Consider the following 27,462-nt stretch of genomic DNA (forward strand, 5'->3'; position numbering starts at 1 on the left):
ACTATAAATGTTTACCTTGCAAGTTGCTTAGGGAAGACTAAAGTAGCCAAACACATTACTTCTCATGTGTCATGGGCATACCTGAACCATACCACTCTTGTAGACTCCACTGGGCTTTTGAAAAGCAATTTGAAACTCTAAATCATTAACAAGAGATACATACTCTCATTAACCTTGCTATGTGGTGTCATTTTCTTTTGACCCCTTTCATAGCAAATTACATGGGCTTGGCAGGAAAGCATGGAGTGACTTTTGACAGTAGTGCATTTTGATACAGTGTGTAAGCTTTCCTTTTCTTTCAGATACATGTTTGCAATTTTACTCCTTTCAGTAGGTTTGCATTGTGATGACAGGACACAGTTTACGCCAACATTTGCAAAGTTCTGTAGATGCAATTGTAGTGTAACTTTTAAACATTTTGATCAGCTCCCTTGACTTCCTAGAGTAAAATGTTTGTCCTTCATTGTAACAACATACTATTTAACTGTGTTAGTCTGAAGTTAGGCATAAGACAGGGTGAAGATGCATCTTATGGACTAACTGAATCAGAGATTTTTGTGAGCAAGATAATCAGATGCTGTTCCCCTTGGCAACATGGCTATCTACATCTGATAAAGTGAATTCTTGCTCATGAAAGCTTATGCATTTCTTAGTATATAATGGTGGTTCTTAATCTCATTAGACTCAAGGGACTCCTTGTTAGATTCCAGGTACCCTTGAAAGATGCCTGTTCTGAGCTTTTGCTTATTTTTTGACTACTAAAAAAGAATAAACAGCTTTTCTGTTCAAAGAACTCAGAAAGACCACAAGAGACCAGAATGTTTTTGATACTATTAGTTCCTATTTTAAATCTCTGAGTTTACCTTTTGAATCATGTTTACATATCTGAAAGTGCTAATATTGCGTGTCACCTTTAAGAGGACCTCTTAGCACCCCAGGATACCACAACATCCTGGTTAAGAATCACTCGCCTATAGGGTGCATTTCTGCTCTTCCTTCTGACCAACACAGTATTTATTATGTAACTTTTGTATTTCAGTAATGTCCAGAGGCCAGCCAGGTTAGGGCCCCAGTGTGCTAGGTACTATCCAGACCCATAGGGTGCCTCTGTGGGTGTATCCATACGTGCAGGCACATACAGTTGCAGCAGCTTAAAATAGCAGTGGCATAAATTTTGCTGGAGATTTGTGGCTCTGTACATGCCTGAACCTTGGTGTGGGGCAAATTGTGCCACTTGGGGCAAACTGACCCTACCCAGCTCTTCCTGGATCTTCAGCTGGGGAAGCTAGACGTTAGGGCCAGCACAGGTGGTGGCCCCAGCCATATAAAAAGCTGTGCTGGTGAACAGCTCAGGACTACTTGCCCCTACAGCTGCAGCTTCTGCCAGCAGGTCCTGTCCCATTCTGTCTGACAGCTAGGCATGCAGGGTGTGAGATTTGTGGGAGGGGTGTGGGGGTTGGGTGGAGGGTTTGTGGGGTGGCTTGGGGAGGTCATGGGTGGGTGTAGGGGATGGTCTGGGATTTGGAGTGAGGTTTTTGGGGGCAGTGTGGGGCTTGTGTAGGGGTTAGTGGGTGGTAGTATGGTGTTTCTGGGTGGATTGTGGGGGAGTTGGGTGTGGAGGGTCTGGGGGTGTGGGATACTGCTTGGGAGGAATAGGCCCCCTGCTCACCTGACTTCCCCCTCCTTGCCCCCCACGTGGTGCACAGCCCCTCCACAGCAGTGGCAGAGGCCATTGGGGTGCTCCTGGTCCACTCATGACAGAGACCTCCAGCAACGCAATGCTTCCTCAGACTGGGAGGCTGTATATGGTGCAAGGCTCGGGCCCAGACCGCTGGCTTGTGCCTTCGGCGAGAACCAAGCCAGTTCTTGCTGTCACCCTGTGTGCTAGCACCACATACGGAAGCCGTGCACCCTTGGGCCAGGCCAAGTGCTGCCTCTGTGTGCCCTGCATGCTGCTGGGGGGTGTACCTGCAATGGGGCATGAGTGCCCCAACTGCCCCTGTTGGCTCTTGGCTGTGGAGGCAGGCAAGGAACTGAGCCTTCCCAAGCAGTCCCGACACCCTCATGTCCCTACTTACAGTGGATTGGAGAGAGCCTGGATCCAATCCACCGCTGCAGTCTTGCCCTAATCCTATTTGCTCCAGCACACTGAGGCAGCATGCTGTGGTAGCAGGGGCACAGGGCAGCCATAGAGATGCTCTGGCTGGGTGCTGAAGCATGTCCACATTGCAAATATGCAGAACAGGGAATGCTTTTTCATTCCCAGGGTGCCTCTTGCAGTGTCTCAAACTTCTTTGAGACCCCACAACAGGCACGTGCTCACTAATCTGGACGCAACCTACATGTGTAATTAATGCGATAAACTGGAGCAGTTCGAGCCAGCGTACTCAAGCAGTTTGAGCCAGCAGTTCATCCCAGATACAGTTTCTGTACTGTGTGCCTGGGACAGCAGCAGTTTGAGTACAATAGAGCAAATCCTCAGCTGGCTGGGATTGATTGCTGGGTGCAACCAGCAATTTACACCCCCGGTCAGTGTCTACACGTGCATTTCAGTCCAGTTAATTACTCCACTGTAAGATAGTACTATTAGTTTACTGTACAGAGTTAATTCATTTACTGCACCCTAATACCAGCACACATGTAGGTGAAGATGCTTTACTGTGGAGTTAATTACTTTACTTCATGGTAAAGCACATCAATAGATTCACCCATGGTAAATAACATCTACCACAAAATAATGTACAGTTTAAAAGGCAATATGTAGCACCTTCAGTAGATAAATAAGACATTTGGAATGAAAATTGAAGGAGAATGGAGTACCAAATAAATAAAAAGTATGCAGTTCTTAGCTGCACAGGGGAAATGACTGCAATTTACCCCTTTCCTAATCTGTTACCGGGCAGTGATTGTTGATGAAGTGCTAGAGTAAGTGCAGTGCTGATAGGGCAAGATGTCAACCTCCTGTACTGACTGGCAATTCTGAACCTTTATCCATCTCTTCATCTAATAATGCTACACAACTAAAAGCAGGCATGCTTCATTTACCTGTATTAAAATTAAAACCTCTGTTGCTTTGTGACATGCAAATAAAGTCTAGGGAATGAAAACTGCAAAAAAGAGACAAAGATTTTTCATGGGACTCTACCAAGCTGGTCCTACAATAACAAAGCTTTCCAGACCTTGACAGAAAATGGCACAGCAGTTTTGCAAAAAAGGTAATTTGGAACCACATATTGGACAGTACATGTTGGTACGCTAGAAAAACAGAGAACTCCATATCCTGACACAAGTGCTACAAAAAAACATATTTGCAAAATTTTTAAATAATCCATAAATGGTGTGTTTAGATTTCTGAACAAAAAGGTACCAATTAAAAGCAGTGCAGTGCAATCTCCGCTATTTGAACTTTCTGAGCTGTAGTACTGGCAAAATAATAATAAGCCTTTTCATCTGCACAAGTCCCAAGACCAATGACTTTTAGATCAAGTTACAAGTGGGTCTTCAGTTTATCACCTGTTACTCCTTGCAGAAAAATGTTATCAAAGTGTTTTTTGTGTGTGTGCACTTTGCTTTTGCTCTATGCATTTGGGTGTGCCCTTCCTGCAGCACATAATTCATGATAAAAGTACTACATTTCCCAGTGGGGATGCAAACAGTTCATGCGGTATTACAGATTAACCAACCAAGTGTGTTGGTTAGTCAGATGAGGGTGTATATGATGTTGTGACTCTGACTAACATTGACTGCTTACATGGCTCCTGAGCCAGGACTGTGTGTCATTACTGTAAAGCCACATCTATCCATGAATAGGCCTGTTTTACTGCAGCATAGTTAGGCATCTAGACTCGGCAGTCTTTAAGGCTAAGGCCAGACATTCAAAAAGCCTGAGCCTGAATTGATTCAATCTTTGCAGGTTAGCCTAACCTGGCTAGGCTAAATCAGTTTTGTAACTGGACAGACATCCCAGAAATGCAGGCACATGTCTACAGTGGCTCAGGCTAGAAGCTGGGGGCAGTGGGGCACTAGAGCATCCCTCCCTTCACTTTTACAGGGCTGAGCTGAGGTGGGCATAGCCAGGCCCTGGCAGGATGTTCTGATTATTTCCCTCCCCCTCAAGCAGCCCAGCAGGAAATGTTTATTACCCCTAACTCAGTGTTCATCAGCCCATTAAAAAAATAAAGCCTCTCTCCATTAACTAACGGAGCTCTTCTTAAACAGCTGTTCCAAGGAAGGATATTAAGCTACCTGTTGATTAGCTCCAAAAAGCCTGCCTGCCTGTTGTATCCCACAGCACAGACCATAGCCAGTATGTAGTCTGCTAGCTAATGCTGAGGTGTCTGTGTAAGGCAGAGAGGAGGGGGGAATAATCCCTGCTTAACAGAGAGAAGCCAGGCAGATGCTCTGTGCCTGCAAGTTTCTGCCAGAGCTTTGACTACTGTGGAGCAGAGAGCCCTGCCCAACCCAGAGAGCATGCTGGGATGCTTGGGGTGTCTGGTTTATCTTAAACCAGCAAGGGGTTTGGGATAGACATTGCATAAACCAGTTTGACCCAAATCAGTTAAGTTTGATACTACATTCAACCAGGATTATCTCAAACCAGTTTCAGCCATTTTCAAACTGTTTTATGTGCACTGAACATCTGTTCTGTTGCAGGTTTAAACCAGTTTCTGGTCACTTAAACCAGTTTGTGTAATGGCTGTCCCTAGCCTAAGAGACAGGGTTGCAAACTAGCTGAGATTTGAATACTGCCCAAAATGTTAGAAATCTGGATTCTATTGCCAACTTGTATAATTTCCTAAAGGAAGATGAGGATTTGTTTAATAGTAGAGGTTATGAAGGAAAAAGAGTAGTAGTGCTAGTGGGGGAGATGAGTCAGGAGCTCATTCTTAGCAGCTAGCCCAATGATCATTTTTCTAAGCCATGGGGTATTTTAGCAGGAAAGCCGACAGGAGGGTTATTCGTTTTGTTCATATCAATCTGAAGAGAGATGTTGAGTACCATTGCTTAATTTAGCTAGAATGTTCAATAGTTTTAGCACAAAGTCTTTAACAACTTCTGCCAAACAAAATGTGCCATAGGGTCCAGGTGTGTTTTGATGAACCAAGTGAAGCTACATGTGCTCCATGTTTATGCATTTAAGTGTGTAAAATTCAGGCAGATGTCTGTCGGTTTCTGCACTGCACTGGTATCAGGTGTGGGTTTTTTCAGCACAGGTAGCTGACTTGGAATGCATCTGATTTGGGTTTTTTTCCTCCATTTCTTTTTTTTTTTTTTCCCCTGTGGACTAGTGTGGCTGCACTTTTTCTCTGTTTGATAGACAAGCTATCTGGGTTTGAGACCAAAAATATAGTAAATCTGGTAGAATCTGCTTTTGGGTGCATGTTTATTGAGCTTCTGTTGCACCAGATTGTATTGAAACCTAGATTTTTCTGGTACCAAGTGTTGTCCATTTAGATGATGTTATTGAGGTCCATTGTTCTAGACAGTCGTTGTCTCTAATAGGTGACAGATACTGAATGTGAGTGCTTAAAGTATTGCTGAGTCTGCATAGAATCAGAGTGTAGACTTTTCCACAAAAGTAAAATTCTCGTATTTTTCTATTTCGCTGCTGGAATTGTAGGACTCCTGTAAAATAATAGCAGCATCCAACAGGATCCAGGAGCTAGATATACAATCTTACCATGCTGCTGTGTCTATTTGAAACAAGACCTATTTCTGTTTTTGTTTTGTTTCTTTAATTGGAGTATCTAATTTTCCTTGTAGTTAGAGAATAGAAATAGGAAAAAACAAGGTTGACAACTGGCGGGATTCACCATGTATGACTTACATATTTTTCCAGTGTATTGTGCAACGGTGGATCTGGTTCTAAATTTAAGTAATAATTCTCTACTGTTTATAGGGAAAGGCATGTATATTTAACCATGTGCATATGACAGTAAAATAAAACAGTTTGTAGTAACTTTATTATTCACTGAACAACAGTGTTGATAAAATTAGGTTAGGCACCTATTTCACATGAAATACTTGAAGTCTTAAAAACCCAGCCATGTTTGAGTTGGGGTTTCCCCCCAGATTGCCAAATTAAAACACCTGTTGAAGGCAAAGTAAAAAACATTGCAGCATAGCTACATTGCTTCCAGTTTTAGGTAAAATCCTGTCCTAAGAAGAGCATGGCAACACTGAGGCAGAACAGAGCTGTTTTTCCTAGGTATAAAGTTACTGGGGGGCAAAAATGAGACTTATGCATTCTGAGGGTTGAGCAAATCTGTAATGAGTTGCAAGATAAGGGAAAAAAGCAGTCTGCCAGCTGAAAGCTATTGCTTCAGTACAACCCAAGTTTCATTGTGTTATCTTGTTGGGGAAGATGGAGAGCCACTAAGCCAACACGCTCAAAGCCCTGGAAATTTTCATGAAGTTCATTTGCAATATTAACACAGGCTATTTGCTAATGTCAAGTGAAAGTGTGCATGGGAGTGGGTCTTAAGTAGTTATTTTTAAGAAAACAAAAGCACTTAGATAAATGGTGTGGCTTCTACATTTTTGTTGGTATTGCTTGACAAGTAACAGTTTTTTGCAAGGTTGAGTTAACAGGGTATCAGCACCTTGTTTTGCATTTAGAAATAACTTTCATTAAAAAATAAAATGAAAATCTAGCCTTTTTCTGCATTAGAGGTTCAGCTTGGTTGCAGTCTTCACTGGCTAGCTGGTACACTGTAATTGCAGACAGACAAAAAGCCAATTCCAGCCATGATTTTCACTGGCATTACCCACCTTGGTTTCAAGCTGAGATGAGCTGTATCAAGTTTTGTCTACAGTACACTGGTGCAGGTATATTGGTGGCCAGTCATTAATGCCTGAAATCCCCACCATAGACAACTCCTTAAAAAACATAGCACCTGCAGAAAAACTTGCAGAGCCACTTCAGAAATAAAAGAGCAAATTCTTGATTTTCCTGTATCTGTCTGCCTTTTGTTTTATGATGGCATTTGGAGAATTTTGGTGTGCATTTCAAGTGACCTTGCACACTATATCATCATCAGGCTAAGAACAGCAGCACTCTCTTTGCTGAATTGCTGACCATGATCAGGAGGGACATTGTGATTTCATATAGTGGGTAGAGTTTAATTAGGTTCTGATAAAACTATATTGTGTGCCCATTGTGTCTACTCAGGGTAATTTTTAACATTGTTTTTCTTCCACAAAATTACAGTTGCAAAGGAAGTCTTCTTCATGGAACAGTAACTAGATGCCATCATCAGAATTTTTCCTAAACTGTTTTTGAATTATTGTAATTTTTTAAAAGATTTTTTAGTAAAGAATATGTAGAGATTTATACTTCTATAAATCAAAAATAGGTGAACAGATTGATTAAAATCCAAGCAAAAAGTCTGCATGATGAGGTAAACCAATGAAGTTTTATCCTCAAAGGAATTTTTTTGGATGTTCTAAGCATGTGAAAACAAGAGATTATAATAGAAGTGTGGGCGTAACCTTAACTATGCATTCAACGCCAGTAAGATCTGTATCCGCAGTATTTTCTTTCTAACCATCCTAATATCTTCCTTAGTTTTAACTTTTAACTTCTCCATTACCACTTCCTACCATATCATTTTATTTTAAAATATACAGTGTGAGCTCGAATGCTTTTTCCCACCTATTGTCTGTACATCTGTGCGCTGGATCTTTTTTCTGCAGTTGCTACCAAGTACAGCAGTGAACAGCTAACCCAGATCACATGACCTTATGTGCTTTTTCAAGCTTAACTACTGTTTGCCTATTCAAATAGCCAGAAGCCTGGCAGCAGCAGAGCTGGCTTTATTTGTTGAGTCTTGTCTAGTGAAGTGAAAAGGACTGATACTTTTTTTTCTTTTTCTGGCTGCATTTTTTGGAGGGGGGGATGGGGAATGAAAATTATTTCTTTTGTCCTGTGTTTGCAGCTCATTGAGAATCAGGCATGCATATAAAATTACTGTATCTCGGGGCTTACCTTTATGGACAGGAGGGGGAAAAACAGATTTGTAAGCTTGTCTGGAAACCCTCAGTCTGCTTAGGAAAAGTACAAAAGTAGAATATAATAGAATAATAAAACACAACGAATGGAGGATTAGCAGAAGTCATTTTAACTGGTGTAACAGTGGTTTTATTCTGACAGGTGTAAGACGTGCCACTGAACATTTCAGAGTGGCAGTGGTAAATTGTCAAAAGTGGTATATGCTAGTTCACAACAGAATAAAAACACATTTATTATAACTTACAACAGCTACTTAAACAATGTACAATAGCATTTGTTAAGAGTTCAAAGATAGCTATGTTAAAAGTAAAATTTAATGGTTAGACCCTATTCTGCCTATGAGGTCAAGTTAAGGGTTGGGAACCTATGGCCCATAAGCCTGCTCCAGTCTGCAGAGCCATTGGTTCTGACCTGTGGAGCTGGGGCCTTCAGCAGCATTTGATAGTCGGGGATTCACCTATGCCTCAGCTGAGCAATGGGGAGTGTGGCACACTTCAGTTAGGTGTCAGGGAAAAGTGGCAGCTGGCTTCTACCGCCAGCCCATCTTGGACACAAGCCGGGCCACCAGAAAATATTGCCAGCTACAGGTCTGAGTTGTTCTTACATGTCTAGGTATAATCTTATTCCAACCTACTCAAGTCTTTAACAAATTATAAAGGTACCTGTTGATGTAACTTAGCTTCATCATGGTCTTAAAACTAAGTCACAAAAAGTATCAAGAAGGAGGCAGCCCCACCCATCTTTTCTGTTAATGGGTTTTCAGGGATGTGCAAGGTGGAATAAAACTGCACTTAGATGACTAAGCATGACACCTAGTAGATGGAATAGGACCTGGTCTTAAAGATTTTTTTTTTTAGGGATGAATCCAAAGGAAGCAGGAAATCAAATCGTCATCTCCTTCCTCCTCCCCACTGTTCATGCATTATCATATGACCAAGCAACTTAGTTTATACCAAAGTTTCTATAGTGATAGAGTGTTTCTAGATGTGCTCTGGGAGTGAGGGGGAAGGTGCTTTAATTAAAGCGGCTCCAAGAGCCACTCTAATTAAAGTGCCTGGAGGGTCATGTGTATCAGCATTCCTGCACTGAAAAATGGTGGTGGGGTACTTTTAACTAAAGCTCATTGAACAAGCTTTAGTTAAAGCACCCCTGCTGCCATTTTTCAGTGTGGGGGCACCAGTACATGTGACACTAGAGTCTGCTGGAGCATGGTAATTACCACACTCCAACAGACTCAATTAATCGAATCTAGTCTGACATGCTGTAACTACAGTGTGTCAGAGCAGTCTCAATGCACGTACATGAATAGGCACCCACAGTCTCCCATGAATTATCATGATTTTTTTTAATTTGTATTGGTTGCTTCAGACATTTCGATGGTCTAAGTGAAAAAGTAATCTTTGAGCACAATGCATTTAATTTAATTGGACACATTCACATTATATATTTTTAAATGTTCTGTTATATTGTAGTACTGTCTGGAATGGTTTAGGTGTTTTGTCATTCCCCATTCCAAGAATTTACAATCTGGAAAAAAAGGCAAGGATAGGGTGAATAAGTAGAGTGATAGAGTAATGGCTCACGTGTCTATTAGTTTTCAATGCCATATTGCCCCCTTTTTCTCCACATAAAAATGTAGTGCCTCCTCAGAAGAAGAATAAATGAAATGCAGAACTAGATGGCATTGTAAAGGATCAAACTGAGAATGGTAACACGGAACAACTAATTTGTTTTTAGTCACCAAACAAGTTGGAACAAAATTAGGTCATGTAATCTGAGCTCTATGTAAATGTAATTTTATCATTTAAGGAATGTTACTCTCTTGTCAGTCATTGTTTATTAAATTTCCCAAATTTCTTCAAAATAAACATTACCATCATATGATTCTTTATTATGTCTAATTTAGTCTTTATCACGATTGTCCATGCAGCGCAATTTTACAGTACAGCAGTTTAAAATGGGTTAGTTTTTAAATTATTTACTTATGTTTTATCTATAATTCAGACAGACAAAGTTAGGAGATGACTTTGGGAAAGATCTCACTCATTAACTTTAAGAATTATTACAGGTATTTTTTTTCACAAATAAATGTTTAAAAGAAAGGAGCATCTGAGTTGTAATTCCTCTATATCTTGCACTAGATCTGCATGTGAGTTTACAATGTCCTCCATTTACCCAGCTGAGATTGTTATCTTGCATAAAGCACTCAGCAGAGGTCAAACATAGTCTTATTCAATGCTTTGTGGAGATTATTTCTCCCAAAGGAGTCTTTTCAAAACTTCCAGCAGTAATAAGCATTACAAGCAGAAGTTTGTTTTTTGTGGCCTGGAGAATAGGTCATTGAACTGGGACTTCGGGGCCTGGACATATGACACGTTTACACTGGTGTGATTTACATTGCTTTTGTACACTGATGAAAATTACACCAGGATTTTGAGCAAGCAGGTGACTAACTATACTGAGGTAGCTGCCCACTGTCAGGGCTGTTACAAAGCCTCATCACTAGATGGTAGGGGAACAGTGCTTGCCTTGAATAGGTTGCTTTCTAGAAAAAGCTGCAGACACACGATAACATTCACCACTGTAACTTACATCCATGTAGTTTTACTTCTGAGATTTCCTAGGGTAATTCTACACTAGTTTTAATTAAAATTACACTGGTGTAGGAGTGTATAGTGGTGTGAAAAAAGTGCAGATAACACAATGTAAACATGTCTAGTCTCTAGAACTCAGAAGACTGGAATTCAGTTTTTCAGCCTGCTAGTGACTTGTTCTGTATCTTTAAACAAGCCCTTTTATCTTTGTCTACTTACTTTTCCTTCCACCCAAACCTGCTTGTCTTTTTATACCATAAATTCTTTGGATAAGGTACCGTGTACTTATAGAATCCTTAGCACAATGATACCCTGCTCTCAACAGAGTCTTGCAAGAATGAGTCTACTACTACTGATAATCAAAACAGTTGGCTCATGTAAGTGAACTCTAGCTAGTTTTCTTACTGGAATTACAAGATGTGTTAGCAAAGCCTAAAAATACCTAGGGCATTAGATGTTGTTTTCACAGAAATTGCAAGTTGTGCCATCTTCACCATTGGTACTTGTAACTTTTATGAGCTACAGTTATTAGTCTCATAGAATTTGGAAGCCTTGCTAAGTGTTTGTAAAGTTTATAAATTCTGTTAACCATAGTTATTTTTCCCTTTGGATTTACAGACATCACTGACTCTTGCAAGTCAGCTGAATGGACTCAAAGGTAGAAGCTCATGATGGTTATAACAATCACTGTCTCAGAATAGATATGAAATGTATCTAACATACAACCCTTTTTTCCAAAGTGAGCCTATTTACTGCACGCCCCAAAATGACAAATGTTGTAAATGGATATTATAAATTCCATTTTATATCTAACATTAATGTCTCACTGAGATTATAAACACTTCCAATTTAGCATGTCTTGTAATTCTGTAAACCATGAAATGAAGTACCCTTCGATATCATGTAGTCCAGCAATTTACTGGATGTACTTGGAAATTATGAGAATCTTGCTACAAAAGCTCACTGAGATTATAAAATCTGCCAGTGATTCTACTTGAAGGAATCTTGAAAAGGATTGCTCATGAAGGTTACTATTCCCATTAGCTTATCCTATAAAATTTATAAACTTTGATCCCTGAAATGAATAATTCATAGAAATTATAAATCCTTTTGGCTTTTTTAAACCAGAAAACCTTATTATTCCAAAAACCCTTTAAATGGGGGACTCTCCCGAGTATTATAACTGGTAGAGTTATACCTGTAACTGATTCCCATACAATTTAGGAGATCTACAAACACATAGAAGGTATTACAAAATCTGAATTTGTAGTTCATAATTGAGCAAAGTTGTTATTGGTATTTTAGTATATATGTAATATGCACAGGCCTGTTTTCTACAGAAGATACCCAGAGAACTTAAATGAAATAATTTGCTGATGCATTAAGTGGGAATCAAGACCCTGAATTTTGAAGTGAAAGATCTGCATCTAATTCAGTACACCACAGTGCCTCATGCAGGGTCTTTTCCTCCCCACTCCCCCCCTCCCCCGCCATTCTGTAGTTGAATTACTTCAAAAAAACTGGATTAAAAATGGTTTTCCACTGATGCATGGTGCTATGAGAGAAGCAGATGAAAAGAACTAGTAAAGTACTTGGTTTTATTAATCACATTTTTCAGATGGATAAATTCTGTGACTTGCCTGGGGGGCCCTTTGGTCTAGAAGTTTAAACAGTTGATACTGAACTAAAAGGCGTGGAGTGTTATGGTTGACACTTACAGCTAATCTCTGCCACCCTTGCAAATACTGAATAACACTTTGCTTTTCACATCAGAAGATACCAGATCTAGTTAGTAAGTATAGCATGATCTAGACAGAAATTTTTTGTGATTTTTTTTTTTTTTAAACACTCCTCTGAGGATGTGGCTAACAGCTATATAGGGCATCTGCCCACCTTTTCATCTGTGTTCATAGTGATTCACTCTAAACTTGGCGAGACCTGCTCTCCTTTAACTTTATAAATTAAAGAGATGCTGAAGACAAAAAAAACCACCTAATTCTGATAACTTCCAAAAGTTAAAAAAAAAAAAAAATTATAATAATAAAAGCTTTAATTTACAAAAGCAGATACCATTAATTTTCATGGTATTTGATAAGGTGTTTAATTCCTACATATTCAATATAACATTGATATAATCCTTAACTATTATTTATGTTGTGAAGTGTTAGTATTCTGTAAAAAATTAACCTAGGTTTATATTTGTTACTAATGGCTGTGAAAAACATTCGTTAGGCCAGGGCATCAAACCTGCGGTCTTAACCTGGCTATCAAGGGTGCTCATCCCAGCCTGCCACCCTACAGTTGATCACCCAGCGTGATTCAGGCTGACCTGAAGCCTCCAGCAGGGCCTAACCCTCCACCCACTTCCTGTCATCAGTGTGTCAGCTGACCCTCCACTTCCCCATATAAAAACCTGCTCAGAACCAAAAAGTGTCTGGACAACAGGGCTCAAACTGACCCAAAACTACTTTGCCATTCCCACTAGCTTGCTGCCCAACTCTACACTCTGCTTGATCTCCTGGCTTCTTGAATTGGTTCACTCCTAGACCCTGCTCTAGAACTGAATTCCTGGCTTCCTGATCTAGTTTGCCCTCAGCTTCTGCTCACTCATCCTGACCTTGGTTGGTACCTCAATCCCCTAGTAGCTCCAGACCTGGACACCCATGTCTTGGCATGACAGTTTGCCAGGACCACCTCCATTTGGTGAAGAGGGTCTAGGATGGATCCCAGTCCCCTACCAGGGCCCTTGGAGCCCTCCAGAAACTAATACAATGGGGCTACCTCATTCCAGTGGGTGTCTGCTGTGTTGCAGCAGAAAAGGGACACATAAGTGGTGGGAAAACCTTCTGAGTCCCAACACAAGTAACTCCCAAACCCATGCAGATTGACCTGGGGGTGCCAACACCTTACCCAAGATGTATGGGAGCAATGCTACCAGTATGACTTCTCTCTCTTGTGGGGGCACAGGACACAAATTTGCCAGCTTCCCCAAGACAAGCTACCCAGGCCCAGCACCACAAACTCTTCTTACTCATTTAATAATGGGAATCTGCAGTAAGCCTGATCCTTGGAACCCACAGTTAGTTATGTGATCCACCTTCAGGTCCCAGGTCAAATCCACCTACTTCTAGTTCTAACTGATTTATTAGACTCTGGAAAAGCAAGCAACTTTATTGACAAAAGTGTGACCCAGGCCCTAAGAATCCTTTTATAGTGGCAGTCTAAGCGAGAAACCACCAAAACTATAGACCCCCTGAGAGAACTGCACCCCCTTTTGTGTCCAGCCCATGGAATGGGAGACTGCCACCCTGCAGCTGAACACCCAAGGACACTATGAGATGCTATGCATTGAAAAATTCTGTTTCCTGTATTGGTCAAGAAGAAGGATAGGAGCCTCAGCCTTTGTGTGGATTGTCAGGCCCTGAAGCAGGTCTCCATCTACAGTCAGTACCCTTTAATGGAAAATCGTCAACATATTCACCAAGTTCAACCTCTGGAGAGCATATCATCAGGTGAGAGTCAGGGCTGGTGATGAATGCCATGTGGAGTATTTGGTTATGCCCTTTGGGTTCATCAATATCCCAGTCACATTTCAGCACATCATTAACATGTTGTGAGACCTCTTGGACCAATTCATTATCACTTACCTGGATGACATTCTGATCTTCTCAGAAGACTCTGACCAACAAGTGTCACACATCCAGGTAGTGCTAGAGAGGCTGTGCCAACATGGCCTTTTCACAAAGATGGAGAAACATCTTTGACCGAATCTCCTGAGTGCCTTTGATAAAATCTGAGTTTCTTGACTTATTTTGTCCCCAGAATGCTTAAAAATGGACCCCCCATAAAATCTAAGCCATCTGAAAGTAGAAGGTACCCGGAATGTCAAAGAATTCCAAAAACAGGCTTCTTTACTATTCATTCCATCCAGGAAGAGCACAGACCAACTGCAGATGCTTCCTCAACCTGATAAAGGGTATTTGTATCCAAAGGCTTGCAAAGAAGAATTTTTCCAACTATTTGAGTTGGTGTAATAAAAGATATTATATTTACCCAAAGAACCATATCTCCCTATGTCCTTAAACCAACATGGCTACTACTTATAGCCCTGCACTTTTACCAGTTGTTCATTGCCAGTGTTGCCCAGGTGGTGTCTCCTCTCACTGTTGTGTAAAAACATCCAGTTGTTCTGGTCTGTAGAAACCCAACAAACCTTCAGATACCCAAAGCAGGTCTTTACCTCTGCCCTTGTTTTAACGTTTCCAGATCCACCCTTGCCATGTGTGCTGGAAACAGATTTTTTTAGCATGACAATAGGTGCAGTTCTCTCAGTGGCAGGGCCTGAAACAGGCCCTGCATCTGTGTGCCACCTTCTCCTGCAAGCTCATCCCACTGAAACAAAACGATGAGATTTTAGACTGCAAACTCTTGGCCATCTGAACAGCTTTTGTGGAGTGGGGCATGCCACAAGGGGGGGTTTTACTGACCATAAGATCTAGAAATACTTCCAAAAGGCTTAGTCTCCCAGTTAGAGGCAACTTTGGCTACTCTCATTCTAGCATGACTTTCAGATACATTGCCAGCCCAGGCCTAGAAATTAAAAGGCAAATGCTTGCTCCTGTAAAGGTGAGTATGGCACAGATTCAAGAGTCACATGACTCTAGCCCTATTCTACGACCTCATAACTTCATCAGCGGCATATTATCAATAGACCTGCTCTCCCTGCTTTGTGCCAACACCCAGGGGAAAATACTCCCAGAAGAGCAAACTGTCTTCTTGCAGTAACTACACTGAATCCAGAGTGGCATCATATTTACCCAAGGCAGTAAGATCTACGTGTTCCTGGATCTGGCTAGACTAACCATCCTTTACCTAAGCCACAACTCCCTGCCGGCAGACCACCCTGGAACCAAGACCAAACTGCCTCACGTCCCACTACTTTTGCTGTTTATGACTACATAAGACAGTGCAGGCCTTTGTCCGCTTTTGCAGTGTTTGTGCCCACACCAAGAGACCCCTTGAGAAGCCTTGCAGATTCCTTGAACCTCTCCCCATCCTGCCTTAGCTGTGATCTATAGTCTCATAGGACTTTATTGTCAAGCCTCCAGTTTCAAGTGGTTGTTATGCAATCCTGACCATGATGGACCAACTTACACAAATCGCCCACTTCATCCCATGCATAGGCCTTTTCTCAGGAAAAGTTATACCCTGGCTGTGGTTGGACCACATAGGGTGAAAACCTTGTCTTGGATTTAAGTAAATGTGGTAGTAGTCTAGGTCCAGCCTTTATTTTACCAGTCTTGCCAACTGAATAACAAAGATCCTTCAGACTTGTCAAGTATTGAAGTTTACTGAAATCTTGAATGTTGGCTATAGTTGAAGACAATTTTTAGGATTAAAAGTCATTTTCTTTACTTTCTTTCACTGAAAGCTACATCCTCCACAAAAACAGAAGAATGGTTTATTTCTGCTGCTCTTATTCCTTTACATGTGTCTTTTGTGACCTGACAGGGATAAAAAAAGAAAAAGGAAAAAAATATAATGTGCATTTAAAAATTAGCTGTGTGCACTCTGGTACTAGAAATGCTACAGAGCTCCTCAGTCGTCATTGTGCTGCATGGCACAAGTTATGGATCTACGACCTAATTGCTTGTCTGTGCTTTAATACTTTGGATTTCTTTTAATTTTAACCTCATTCTGATTTTTCTGGGAGTATAGTACTTATTTCTCTGTGGTAGTTACAAGATTCCTGTAACTTATTTCTTTAAATTCCAGGTGTGTATTCTCAATGAACTTAATACAAATTTAGTCTTTAGGTCGGTAATATGATCATAAAGCTCTACCATTTAAAATATTGTAAGAAATGTTAGGTCTTTTATAGCCAATTGTTTATAATTGTTTTATATTTCTTATTTATCAGAACCAACGTACATCACAATAGGCCCACCCACATGTGAGATGTTGGTGAACTGCACATTGACTGAAAAAGATTGTATCTACAGTTTCAAACTGGATCAAAATGGTTGCCGCATTTGTCAGTGCAAAACTAGTGAGTATAAAAAAATCTTTGTGTGTTAGAAGGTGTATCAAGGTATTCTTCAAAATGTTTAAATCATTTCTGCTCCTCATGGTTGAATAAACCTGTGAAAACCTGAAATGAAAATACCAGTATATGCGTGAATCAAATTGTTCAATTGTAAGGCCAACTATTTGCTTCAGACATTGACTTTGTTTATTAGGGAGAAGGATAACTGAAGTCTTTGGCAGGTAATATTGATAAGTACATAGATTTTAAAAGTTATGGGTAAAAGATATGGGAGAAATGGCCCCTTCAGGGAATCCTTTTACACTGCAAATTTCATTTTTAAAGTGATGTACATTAATGGAATAGCTCTTATACACATCAACTATTTTTAATTCCAGGTTGGGACGTTTTAAATGATTATTTATTGCTCTTGGGGGAGAAATAAATATAAATGAAGTATAATTGGTTCTAAGATCTGCACGAATGTTATAGTTGCTATTTACATCACAGATTTTTATTTGACATGTAGTTTTAATTTGCCATGATTTTTTTTTTCAATGAAGAAATAAAATGTTGATATATCAGTTATGGTAGCATTCTCTTAAGAAAACAGAACTTAAATGCTGGGCACGCCCCCAAATAATTTTTTCTCCTTCTGCCTCAATCTGCCCCCCACTTCCCTTCCCACAGATTTACCTGCTGTGAGGGAGGGAGGGGGAGTTTGCAGCAGTGCACTGTAGATCTTGAGTTGCTTTTAAATGCCAAGGCTGATCTACTTAAAAATCTTGAAGACCTGTGTGCTAGAGCATGTCTCCCTGCTTTGCTAGAGCAGACAGCTTAGGCCAAGGCCAGCCTGCCCACCTTCTGATGGGGCAGCAGAGTGCAGGGGAGATTTGAACCAGTTTCCGATCACTTAATAATAATTTATGTGTAATTTCTTTCCCTAGCCAGTAAGTTCATTGGAGTTCTACAGGTGAAGCCTGGCCAGGAGAAGCTCTGAATTAAGTCATTGCTCTGTGCCCCTTTTCTTGCTTCATCTCACCTGACTTTATTTACATTCTAGCTTTGTAATTTCGGGACTGTGAATGATCTGTGATTCTCTGTCCCTTACCATTCCAGGTGGAATTTCCACCATGAAGGCACAGGCGCTATTGTTGTCTGAGCATACCTGAAAGTATCTGGAGACTGATCCAAAGCCAAGGACTTAGTCTTAGTTGTTTGCACAATTTGTTTGTTTTCTTTGACTGTTAAGGGTGATTAAAGTCCAGCAGGGAATAATGTGGAAAGTAAGCAATAACAGTGGTAGCCATGAAGATACTTATTTTAAAAATCAACTGCACTTGTAAGAAGGGAAAGCTTCCACTGATTTCAACAGGAGCTGGATTGAACTCTTTATCTCTTTTCTATCTTAAGATATAGGAGCACAAGATTCCCTTAACTTCTTCCTGCAAAAAGCAGTATCAATCTGTTAAGTCAGCATTACACTGGATAGGTCTTATTTCAACAAGTTTATAAATTAAAAGTGTGGTTTAAACTATTTTATATCACTGTTTATAGCCCAAAACTCTGAATAATCTCCAATAGATATCATAGAGAGGAAAAAGATACATTTCCACTATTTATATTGTATAAAAAAAATTGGATGCTAATCTTTGTATCTGCAGACAAGGTTCTTTGGGTAAATGTGATATCTATTTTTTATTAGACTAACTAAATAGCTGGGAAAATTGTTCTTTGCAATAGAGGTGCACCAATACATCGGCCCGATATCGGATTGGCACTGATATAGAGAAAATTGATTGTATTGGAGATTGACCTGATGTGGCCGATAATTTAGCCAATAAATGCCCATGCATGTGTGCAGCTGCAGTGCAACATGCAGGCAATGAGGGGCGCAGCCCAGCAGCTTGGAGAGCTGTGTGCAGCTGGTAAGTCTGTTGTGGTGGAAGGGAAGGGGAGGGAAGAGATGTGGGTGGGGCAGATCAATGCCTACCCATAATGAGGGAGGGAGTGGGGCAGGGGCTAAGGCAGGCATCTGAAGGGTGCCCCTGGATCTACGTGGGAGGGGGCAGGAGGGGCTGCAGCTGTGGGCTGGGGCAGGGGTGCATCAGGCTCTTCCCAGTGCATGGGCAGGGGTGTTGGGTTGGGGCTGTGTTCATGCTACATGACAGCACTGGGAGGGGGGGCTACAGTGAAATTTGGGGTGTCTACAGACCCTCCATAGTTCCCCTCCCAGTGCTGCCACTGCCTGTCCTGAGCCCAGCCCAGCACAGCCCCTGCCAGGAAGAGCCCAGCACAGCCCCAGCCTGCTCCTGCAGCCCATCCCACCCCTGCACAGATCTAGGGACACAACCCACCCCATGCCCTTCCGTGGTGTGTGCAGTGGCAGGAGCCACCCCATGCCCCCTGGATGAGCTGTGAATCCGTCCCATGCCTTGCCCCACCCCAGCTCGGCGGTGCCTGCCCCAGCCTTACTCACTCCCTCACTGCAGGGGCCTTGATCTGCACCACCTCAGACCCCTTTCCTCCCTCCTCCCACAAGAGACTTACCAGCTGCACACAGCTGTATTGGAAATCAGATCTGTATCAGCCGATATGCCTCCTTAAAAATCGGCTATTGCTATTGGTCCCTGAAATCTCTATCAGTGCACCCCTACTTAAGCTTTCGAGCACAAACACCCTTCTTCAGGCATAGGGAGAGTCTGCTGTGGTTTTGTGTTCTCCTGGATGGAATAGAAGCCAATATGCAAAATGCAGGTCTATGAAAATGCAACTGTCTGGCACTGAGGATCAGAGGCCATGGGAAACAATAGATGTGAGATAGGTAGGTGAGGGGGAAAGGGGGAATATTGGGCTGATAACAGAATGTACCTGGCAAAATGCAGACAGGTTGCCTGGGGTTATCAGCTGACAGGCAGGTTATAATCTGCCATAAATCCAATGTCTATTCTGTGACAGACCCGCGCAGGGTGTGGGGCCTGGGATAAATCAGCCTGTGTGGAGCCTCACACTTGGACATGAGGAAGCTGGCGGTAGATTCGATGGCAAGGGGGAGCAGGGTGCCAAGTAGCTGGACGTGGCGGATTTGGGGTGGGGGGGTGTCAAGCGGCCCCAGCTGGCCATGAAGCCAGCAGCAGTGTGGAGTTACCATGGCCACTGTGGGGCTCTGTGGGGCCTCCAAAGCATGGAGCCCAGGGTGGTCGCCCCGATTTGCACCCCCTGGGACAGCCCTGTCTATTTTCAGTTCATGGTTTTTTTGTATCCAGTAAATTTATGAAGTGAAGTTCGTAGGCTTGTCTACAAAAGGTGTTTTGTAAATTCCCTTTGAGGATTATAATTGAGAGATTGGAAAGAGTGGTGGTCTTGTGAGAAGTGGCCACTCGTAGGTAATTGGCTCTTTTTGTCCTGGATAGATTTTCAGTGTGTGTTCATTCTTGTGCGCGGTTATTGTTTGGTTTCTCCTACATATTTTCCATCAGGGCATTTGGTGCACTGGATTAGATGTATAACATTTATGGAGGTGCAGCTGTAAAATCAAGGAGTGGTGATGGGTCTGTTGTGGGGTGTAACACTGTGTCTCCTGTAACCTAGTTGCGTTCACCTCCTTACCCCCATCCCTCTATTGTTAGTCCCTCGCTCGGGCGATCTGTATTTCCCTATCAGCTTTGTCATCTTTTTTCTGGATTCCCAATCCTAAACATTTACTAATAAAAGTCAATTGTGTAGGCAAGCCTATGAACTTCACTTCATAAATCTACTGGATACAAAAAATCATGAACTAAATATAGACATTGGATTTATGGCATATTATACCTGCCTAACATCTGATAACCCCAGGTAACCTCTCTGTAGTTTACCAGCTACATTCTGTCGCCAGGTCACCATTCCTCCCTCCCCTACCTACCTGTGTCACACCTAGGCTAAATACAGGTAGTCAAAAAGCCTGAGACTGAAGTGATTCAGTTTCTGCAGGTTAATCTAAGATACAGGGATTAAATTGAAACAGAAATGAACAGACATTGGCTTCTCTTCCATCCAGGAGAACACAAAACTCCAGCAGACTTTCCCTATGCCTGAAGAAGGGCGTTTGTGCTTCAAAGCTTACAAACAACAATTTTTTCCCAGCTAAATAGTTGGTGTAATAAAAAGTATCATATTTACCCAAAGAGCCTTGTCTGCCTATGTCCTTAGACTAACATAGCTACAACCAACCCCCTCCCCTACCACTGAAATCTTTTTATCATTTACTTACCTAGTTAGAGGTCCTTCCACCAGGAGATGTAAAAATAAAACATTGATATTGCTTCCCCACAAAGTGAGCTTTTGTTTGCCAAACAGTTGATAATTTTCTTGTCTCCACCAGGTGGGGATCTTGAGCTTGCTGAATGAAATGAGTTAAGTCTTTTGGAGAATATTTTTTTCTTTCATCCCCCTTCACATTCTTTTGGTCATAGAAAATATTTTTTGTATTTTCTAGTCTGTCAGCTAGAAGAGAAGTTTAACATAAAGCACTTGTATTTTTTACACTTTCTCCAGAGTGTTTTGTGGGGCACTTCCTAATGTTTCTTACCCACATATTGTTATATTGTGTCAGTGTTGCCACAACCTAATACAGAGGGCAGTAAAGAAGTATATTATTTGAAGACATTGTGATTTTGTTTATATAATTGAGGAAAATAACACAATGAAATAACAACTAAGGATGGATTTATTGCAGATTGAGCAGCTGAAAGTGTCAGAGCTGAGAGGAGAAATAGCTTTATAAAAATGGGGAAAAAAAACTCAAAGCAACCTTCAAATGTAACTAATCTTAAGATGTAGCTGCCTGATTTAACTCTTGCTGAGTATAAGGTCAGGATGTGAAGGATACTGTGTATGTTATTTTAATTTGAGTGTCTTACTATTCTTAAAAATCTTGTATCAGATAGTAGTCTACATCTTGTAAAGCACTGAGCATAAGTGAAGAGACAGAGCAAAGGAGCATTTTAATTCTCCGAAATTCATGCATTCATTTCTGTGCCAGCTTTAATCTTCTGGGTTAGTCTGCCTGGTGCTCCATTAGGGCCATTTTTGTAGTCATGGAATAGTCAGAGTCAGTACACTCCAGCTAATTCTCTGGAATGCCCACTGTCCAAAAAGCTGCATCGAATGAAAATTTGTCCGGAAAAATCGTCCTCTTGCCAGATGCACTTGAGCTAACTCTTGCTTTATTGTAGGCAGACTAGTGAAAGAAAACTTAACAATACCAGGGGCCGAGGCTCTCTGTTCATGTAGACCACTTGAATTCTAGATTGTTTATGGATCTCATGCAAACCAGCCAACCAAAATGAAATTTTCAAGATTTAAATAAAGGAAGGAAAAAGAGTGTCTTCAGAATTTCTACAACTGAGAATATCTGTCAAAAGGGTAGAAACTCCTATTTCTCTTACATAAAGCATGTTGCTTGCTGGGTCTTGGTTTTATGGATACGTGATAAATACCTATCAATCCCTGATGAGATCCAAAGGTGATAGAGGTAGTGGGTTAGTTCTGTGGACATTGTGAACTTTTTGGGGGGTGATTCTCTGCAAAACTAAACCAGTATAGTCTTCATTTTCTGGCTTAAAATTATACCATTTTAGGTTTCCTTAAACCACTTGTGATTCATGTAGACTTGCCTCTAAATTTGGCTGTGCCTTTTTTGAGCTATCTGTTTGTCTGGGCTGCTCAGCTAGGTGTGGAGGATGTCAAAGATATGGCCTGTGAACCAGATTTGGCCCACAGAATCCCATCACTGAGCCCCTGGAGAAGCCCCTGTGAGATGACGTACACCACATGTGGCACCCACTCCAAGATAGACACTACATGAAGTGCCTGTTCTAGCCAGTCCAGGATCCTTGCTACATTCGGCATGTTGTTCCCCATTGCCCAAGCTAGTCTGGAATTCAGGCAACACACAGCACCCGTTCCAGCTGGTCCATGCCCTGTGCTGCATGAGGCACCCAAAGGTCACAGACCAGCTGGAGCAGGTGATGTATGTCACATGGTTCCAGGCTAGCGAGGGGGAGGGGATATGCAGCATGGGTCCCAGAGCTGATACCCTGTGTGCTGCATCTGGCATAAGGGGAAAGTGAGTATGTGGGAGGAGCACCTTGTGCCTGATCCACAGGGCCAAATTAGTTTGACACTCCTGAGTTAAGTGAAAGAGCTAACAACAAGAGTCCTTTCACAATCACTTTAAATTGATCACAGTCCAGTTTTACTAACCTCCTTCATAAATGTTTTCCTTTCTAGCAGTCCTCTCCTATGCATCTCCCCTCTAAAGTCCCATCCCCCCCCAAAAAACTATAAAAAAAGAGAGGGATAGGTCCACAGTCTACAATACAACAAAGAGCAGCAAACTGGAAGAAAAGGATAAAAAGGGAAGAGAAGATAATTGATGAGAGAAGATGACAACGATGGTAAATTTTGCAATAATGTGATTGACACTGCAGCTGGGTTGCTTACAGCTGTGATTGCCTGGGAGAAGGGAGCCTGGTCAGTATGTTTAGGGGGAAGGACTTACATAGGGAAAGGAAGCAGGAACCTATTGAAGTAATCCATGCTGCCTAGAGAATTATCGTGTGCTCATGAGAAACAGTGTACTCCTTACATAGTATTTGTTGATTGCTGCTGCATATGGTTTAGTGAGTCTAAAAAATCAAGGAGTCATTATTTTAGTTGGCAGCAAGAGAAGACTATATTCCTCTCTGGATCATAAGCAATGAGCTATATAGGCAGGAGTAGCCCTTTTTAATAAACAAAATGACTAAGAACAAATATTTGTCAATGTGCTTAAGTAGTTGAGACTTGCACCTGATAAGAGCTTTGTATTCTGTTTCTGACTTGTTTAACCTGTGGAGCCTCGCTCAGTAGAAAAAGCTGTGAAAAGTGTGTCTAGGACACATTGTCTCCTCATTTTCATTGCAGTGCACATTATCATAGGCATAAAGATATTTTCATGGGAACAACTACAACAGAGGAAGAGTCCACTGTGTCTCTGTACTATGCAGAAGTTCAGCAGCATACCTGGATTTCTAATGTCAGTATTGGATGATACTTTAGAACAAGTGGAATCTTAAGAGATTTAGCATCAAGCCAAAAGTGGGCTTTACTGTGCTAAGCACAGGCAAGTAATGGTGATTCTTCAGTAGCTTCGTAAGTCAGCCAAATCTTAATATATTTTCATTTGGCAAGCAAAAGACGCCCCCCTGCCATCAGATGTTCTTTCTCCCATATATCAGAATCCTTCTACAAACTAATGGAGGCATTTGGGTTCTTATAAATGCAGAAAAAATAATATAAGGTTGATGACTGCTCCTCCATGCATGTGATACATAAATACCTCCTAAAGTATTTTTAGGTAATTTGTCACCCACCAGCAGTGTGGCAGGGATGAAGAGTCTTCAGAAATAACTTAGCTGCATGGGTTTGTGAGGTAAGAAAGCAGAATAATTTTATGAAAAAAAGGGCATTGAACCATGCTCCTTCGATATGCTGACATACTGAAAAGCAAGACATCTGATGGTCAACCTTGTCCGGCAGATTAAATCTTTGACGGCTAATGAAGAAATGGGGACCTATCAGAATGTTAGAAAAACACAAGGGGAACAGGAAGATGATGATCCCAACAGAGAATGATCCTAGTCAATTTCCAAAATAAAATACAAATATTATCTGTAAATAAATAGAGTACATAGAGGAGCATGGAAAATTATGTATTGAACAGGGGAGATCATGATGAACAAATCATGCTAGACACAATTAATTTCCTTTCTTACTAGATATAGAACAAAAAAAACTTAAGAAAAAAACCAGCAGAGGATAACAGTATAGTGATGTTAGTGAAGAATGTAACAGGCTTCCCAAAATCTAACTACAAAATTCATTTGTATTGAACTGAATGTGATCTGTCACAGGAAGTGAAAACTGGCTGAAGGACTGCAAAAGCTAGATTACTTGCCAGTAACTTCATCTTCATATTGCCTCTGCAAATCCAGTCTTGAAGCTATGTATGTCCTGTGAATCCTGTGAATTTTCATTTCCATCTAGGAGAAATTTTACTATCTTTGCGTTCTCCTATGCCTGAAGAAGGGTGAGTGTGCCCAAAAGCTTGCAAATCAAGCCTTTTTTTTTTCTTCAAATATCTAGTTTGTCTAATAAAAGATATCATCTACCCAGAGTTCTGATTCCTTTTGCCTGTAGACCAGTACAGCTACAATGTGTAATCCTGTGAATCCTAGCACTATTTAAAGTAATTAACGAGTGGGGCCATTAGCATGTCGACACACCCATGAAACGGAGGGAGGGTTATTGTGGATCTGCGGAGGCAATATATTCAGAGAATTCTAGTTACTGATAAGTAACCTAGTTTTCTCCTTCATAAATTTGCCTCCCCAAACCCCCACCCCTAAAGATTAACCAGCAGTAGCAATCCACACCAAGAAGATGGCTGAGGAGTGCTTAATTATAAAGGTACTGTAAAACAGCTCTCCTGATATTATCTAGCCTCAGCATCAAGAAAATAATGATGGGCAGAGGTTCTATGGAAGCTGGTTCTATGTAGTCACACTATTATTATCAGAAAAAAAACACTACACAAAGACATGTTCCAGATCCTGCCAGAGTTCTTGTTAAATAAATATTATGATTCTCTGGTACCTGAATATTTGTACATAGGCACACATGCTAGTTACTCTGAGGTAAAAGGGGAAAGGAATTTATTGTGCATCAGCCACTCTGCAGTAAGTCTATGTAGGCTTTTATATTGAGGGTTAAGGCACCACAGTTTACCATAGTCATCTACAGCAAAATACTGTCATCCTCATATGGTGGAACTGCCACCAATGACAGTGAAATAAAAGCATGCATATATACAGTTGCCACAGAGCAGCTGACACACAGTAAATCCTTGCCCTCTTTAGCACTGAGTTAACTAGTTCTGTGTACATGCCCACATTCTGGAGACTAGAGGATTAAGCAAATGGAAACTTCAGAAGCTTCTAGGATTTCTTCACAAAAGGCATAAGCAGTCTGGGTGGCTTATCAAAGAATGGTTTTGCCTAGGTAGTAATCACAGGCTGCCTCACCTGAAAATTATAGAAGAAAAGCCCACATGAATAAATAAACCTGGAAAGAAACTGGGAAAGAAATTAAATCCAAGATGAAAATCCAGGACCACATGGAGTCTGGATGGTGCATTAACAAATTGCAGCAGGGGGGCAATGACTTACATGTTCAGCAACAGCTCAACAGTAGCTGACCATTTATCTGCTCTTAGCCCATGGCAAGTGAAAATTATACCAAGACAATTAATTGCCATAGTTGTAGAGCTAACTGCATCTCCATCCCCTCAGTTAATAAACCTCTTACTTTTGCATATCTTGCAGTGAAATTTTGTAATTCTTGCTCGTAGACTAGGCCCTGAGCTGCAATACTCAGTAATTTTATATCAACAATTTTTGCTGTTAGTCTGGCTGAATTTGAGTATATGCTGTCCTTCCCTTCAGAAGAACAAGAGTATGCAGCCTTCTCAAAGCAAAATTATTTATTTTAGCAATGAGAACCAAGTATTTAGAGGGAAAAAATTCTAAAAGAACAAAGATTCTACATGCACGCCTTCTTATCCTAGGAAAAAAGGAAAGTTAGTTTCTTCAGATACATTTCACCTGGTGCATCAGTCTCAGTCTAATCCCCTTCAAATGACTACTGTGCTCTCTTAAGAGAATGCCTTTCGAAAACCTTGATATACTTCTTTTCTTCTGCTGTACTCCTGGGCTTGTTTGCATCTTACTTAAAACTACTTTTGTCATTTGGCTGGAGAAAGGCAACACTATCTTCAAAGCCCATAGTTCCATCATTGTCCCTTAACAACATAAAAGTACTGAAGAATGACTTGGCTTGAGACATTCTTTCCAGTCTTCCTTATTTTTTGCAGCAGGTCCTATTTAACTGACCTATATATTCAGAGCCTAAATATCCCAATTACAAAAGATTTTTGGGTGATGATTTCTTTTATTGGACCAGCTGTGTTGCCAGGATAAAGGTAGGCAATCCTTCAAATGCAAGGTAGTGGTGTTATAGCTGTGTTGGTCTAAGAACATAGGCAGACAAGGTTCTTGAAGTAAATGTGATATCTTTTATTAGACCAACTAAATAGTTGATAAAAATGTTCTTTGCAAGCTTTTGGGCACAAACATCTTCTGCAGACATAGGGAGAGTCTGCTGGTATTTTGTGTGCTCTTCTGGGTGGAAGGCGTTCTTCAGGTCTCTGTATTTTTTTCAGGTCCCTGTAGCAACCACTGCTGGAACACTTTGTCTAAGTATGGAGTCCACAGCCCAAATAAGATTGAAAAATTGAAGAGGATTCAGAGTAATAAGGAGAAAGATTAAAACATTTATCTTTTTATTGGATATATTTGGGATACCTTCCCCCAAAAACTTTCTCTCTCATATAATTCCTGGACCATCAAGGTTACAGCATCACTCTAACACTACCATTAACAAAGGCAATTTATAGGGGGTTCTTAATAAATTGTTACAGAGTAATGTAGAAATGTAATCTTCAGAGGGTACAAAAATAGTCTGTAAGCAATAACTGACCTATGTCATTGTAGGGAAACAAATGTGGTCTTGTTTCTCATGGTGTTCATGGCATCATTCCTGTAACTAGCAATTTTTTCTGCTGTCTGTTCCCCTTGTAGCTATTTTGAATTCACCTTGCATGAGTGTCCAGAATTATAAATGATATTTCCCTCTCCACCTATCTTTTTGCATTATCAGCATATGTTAGCACACAATTACTTGGTTCCATT

At 41.0% G+C, this 27,462-nt stretch overlaps 1 protein-coding gene across 3 annotated transcripts in view; it reads left to right on the forward strand.

Moving 5' to 3' along the window:
• Nucleotides 1-27,462, forward strand: part of CRIM1 (cysteine rich transmembrane BMP regulator 1) — a 396,377-nt gene that overhangs the window by 271,132 nt on the left and 97,783 nt on the right. For all 3 annotated transcript variants that reach the window (XM_090045237.1, XM_090045229.1, XM_090045246.1), the window contains one exon: nucleotides 16,526-16,654. In XM_090045237.1, coding sequence (XP_089901363.1) covers nucleotides 16,526-16,654 — 129 coding nt within the window. The remainder of the gene's footprint in view (nucleotides 1-16,525; nucleotides 16,655-27,462) is intronic.

The sequence above is a fragment of the Crocodylus siamensis genome, chromosome 1 (assembly GCF_052110815.1).
Source record: "Crocodylus siamensis isolate JL-2025a chromosome 1, ASM5211081v1, whole genome shotgun sequence".
Taxonomy (NCBI): domain Eukaryota; kingdom Metazoa; phylum Chordata; order Crocodylia; family Crocodylidae; genus Crocodylus; species Crocodylus siamensis.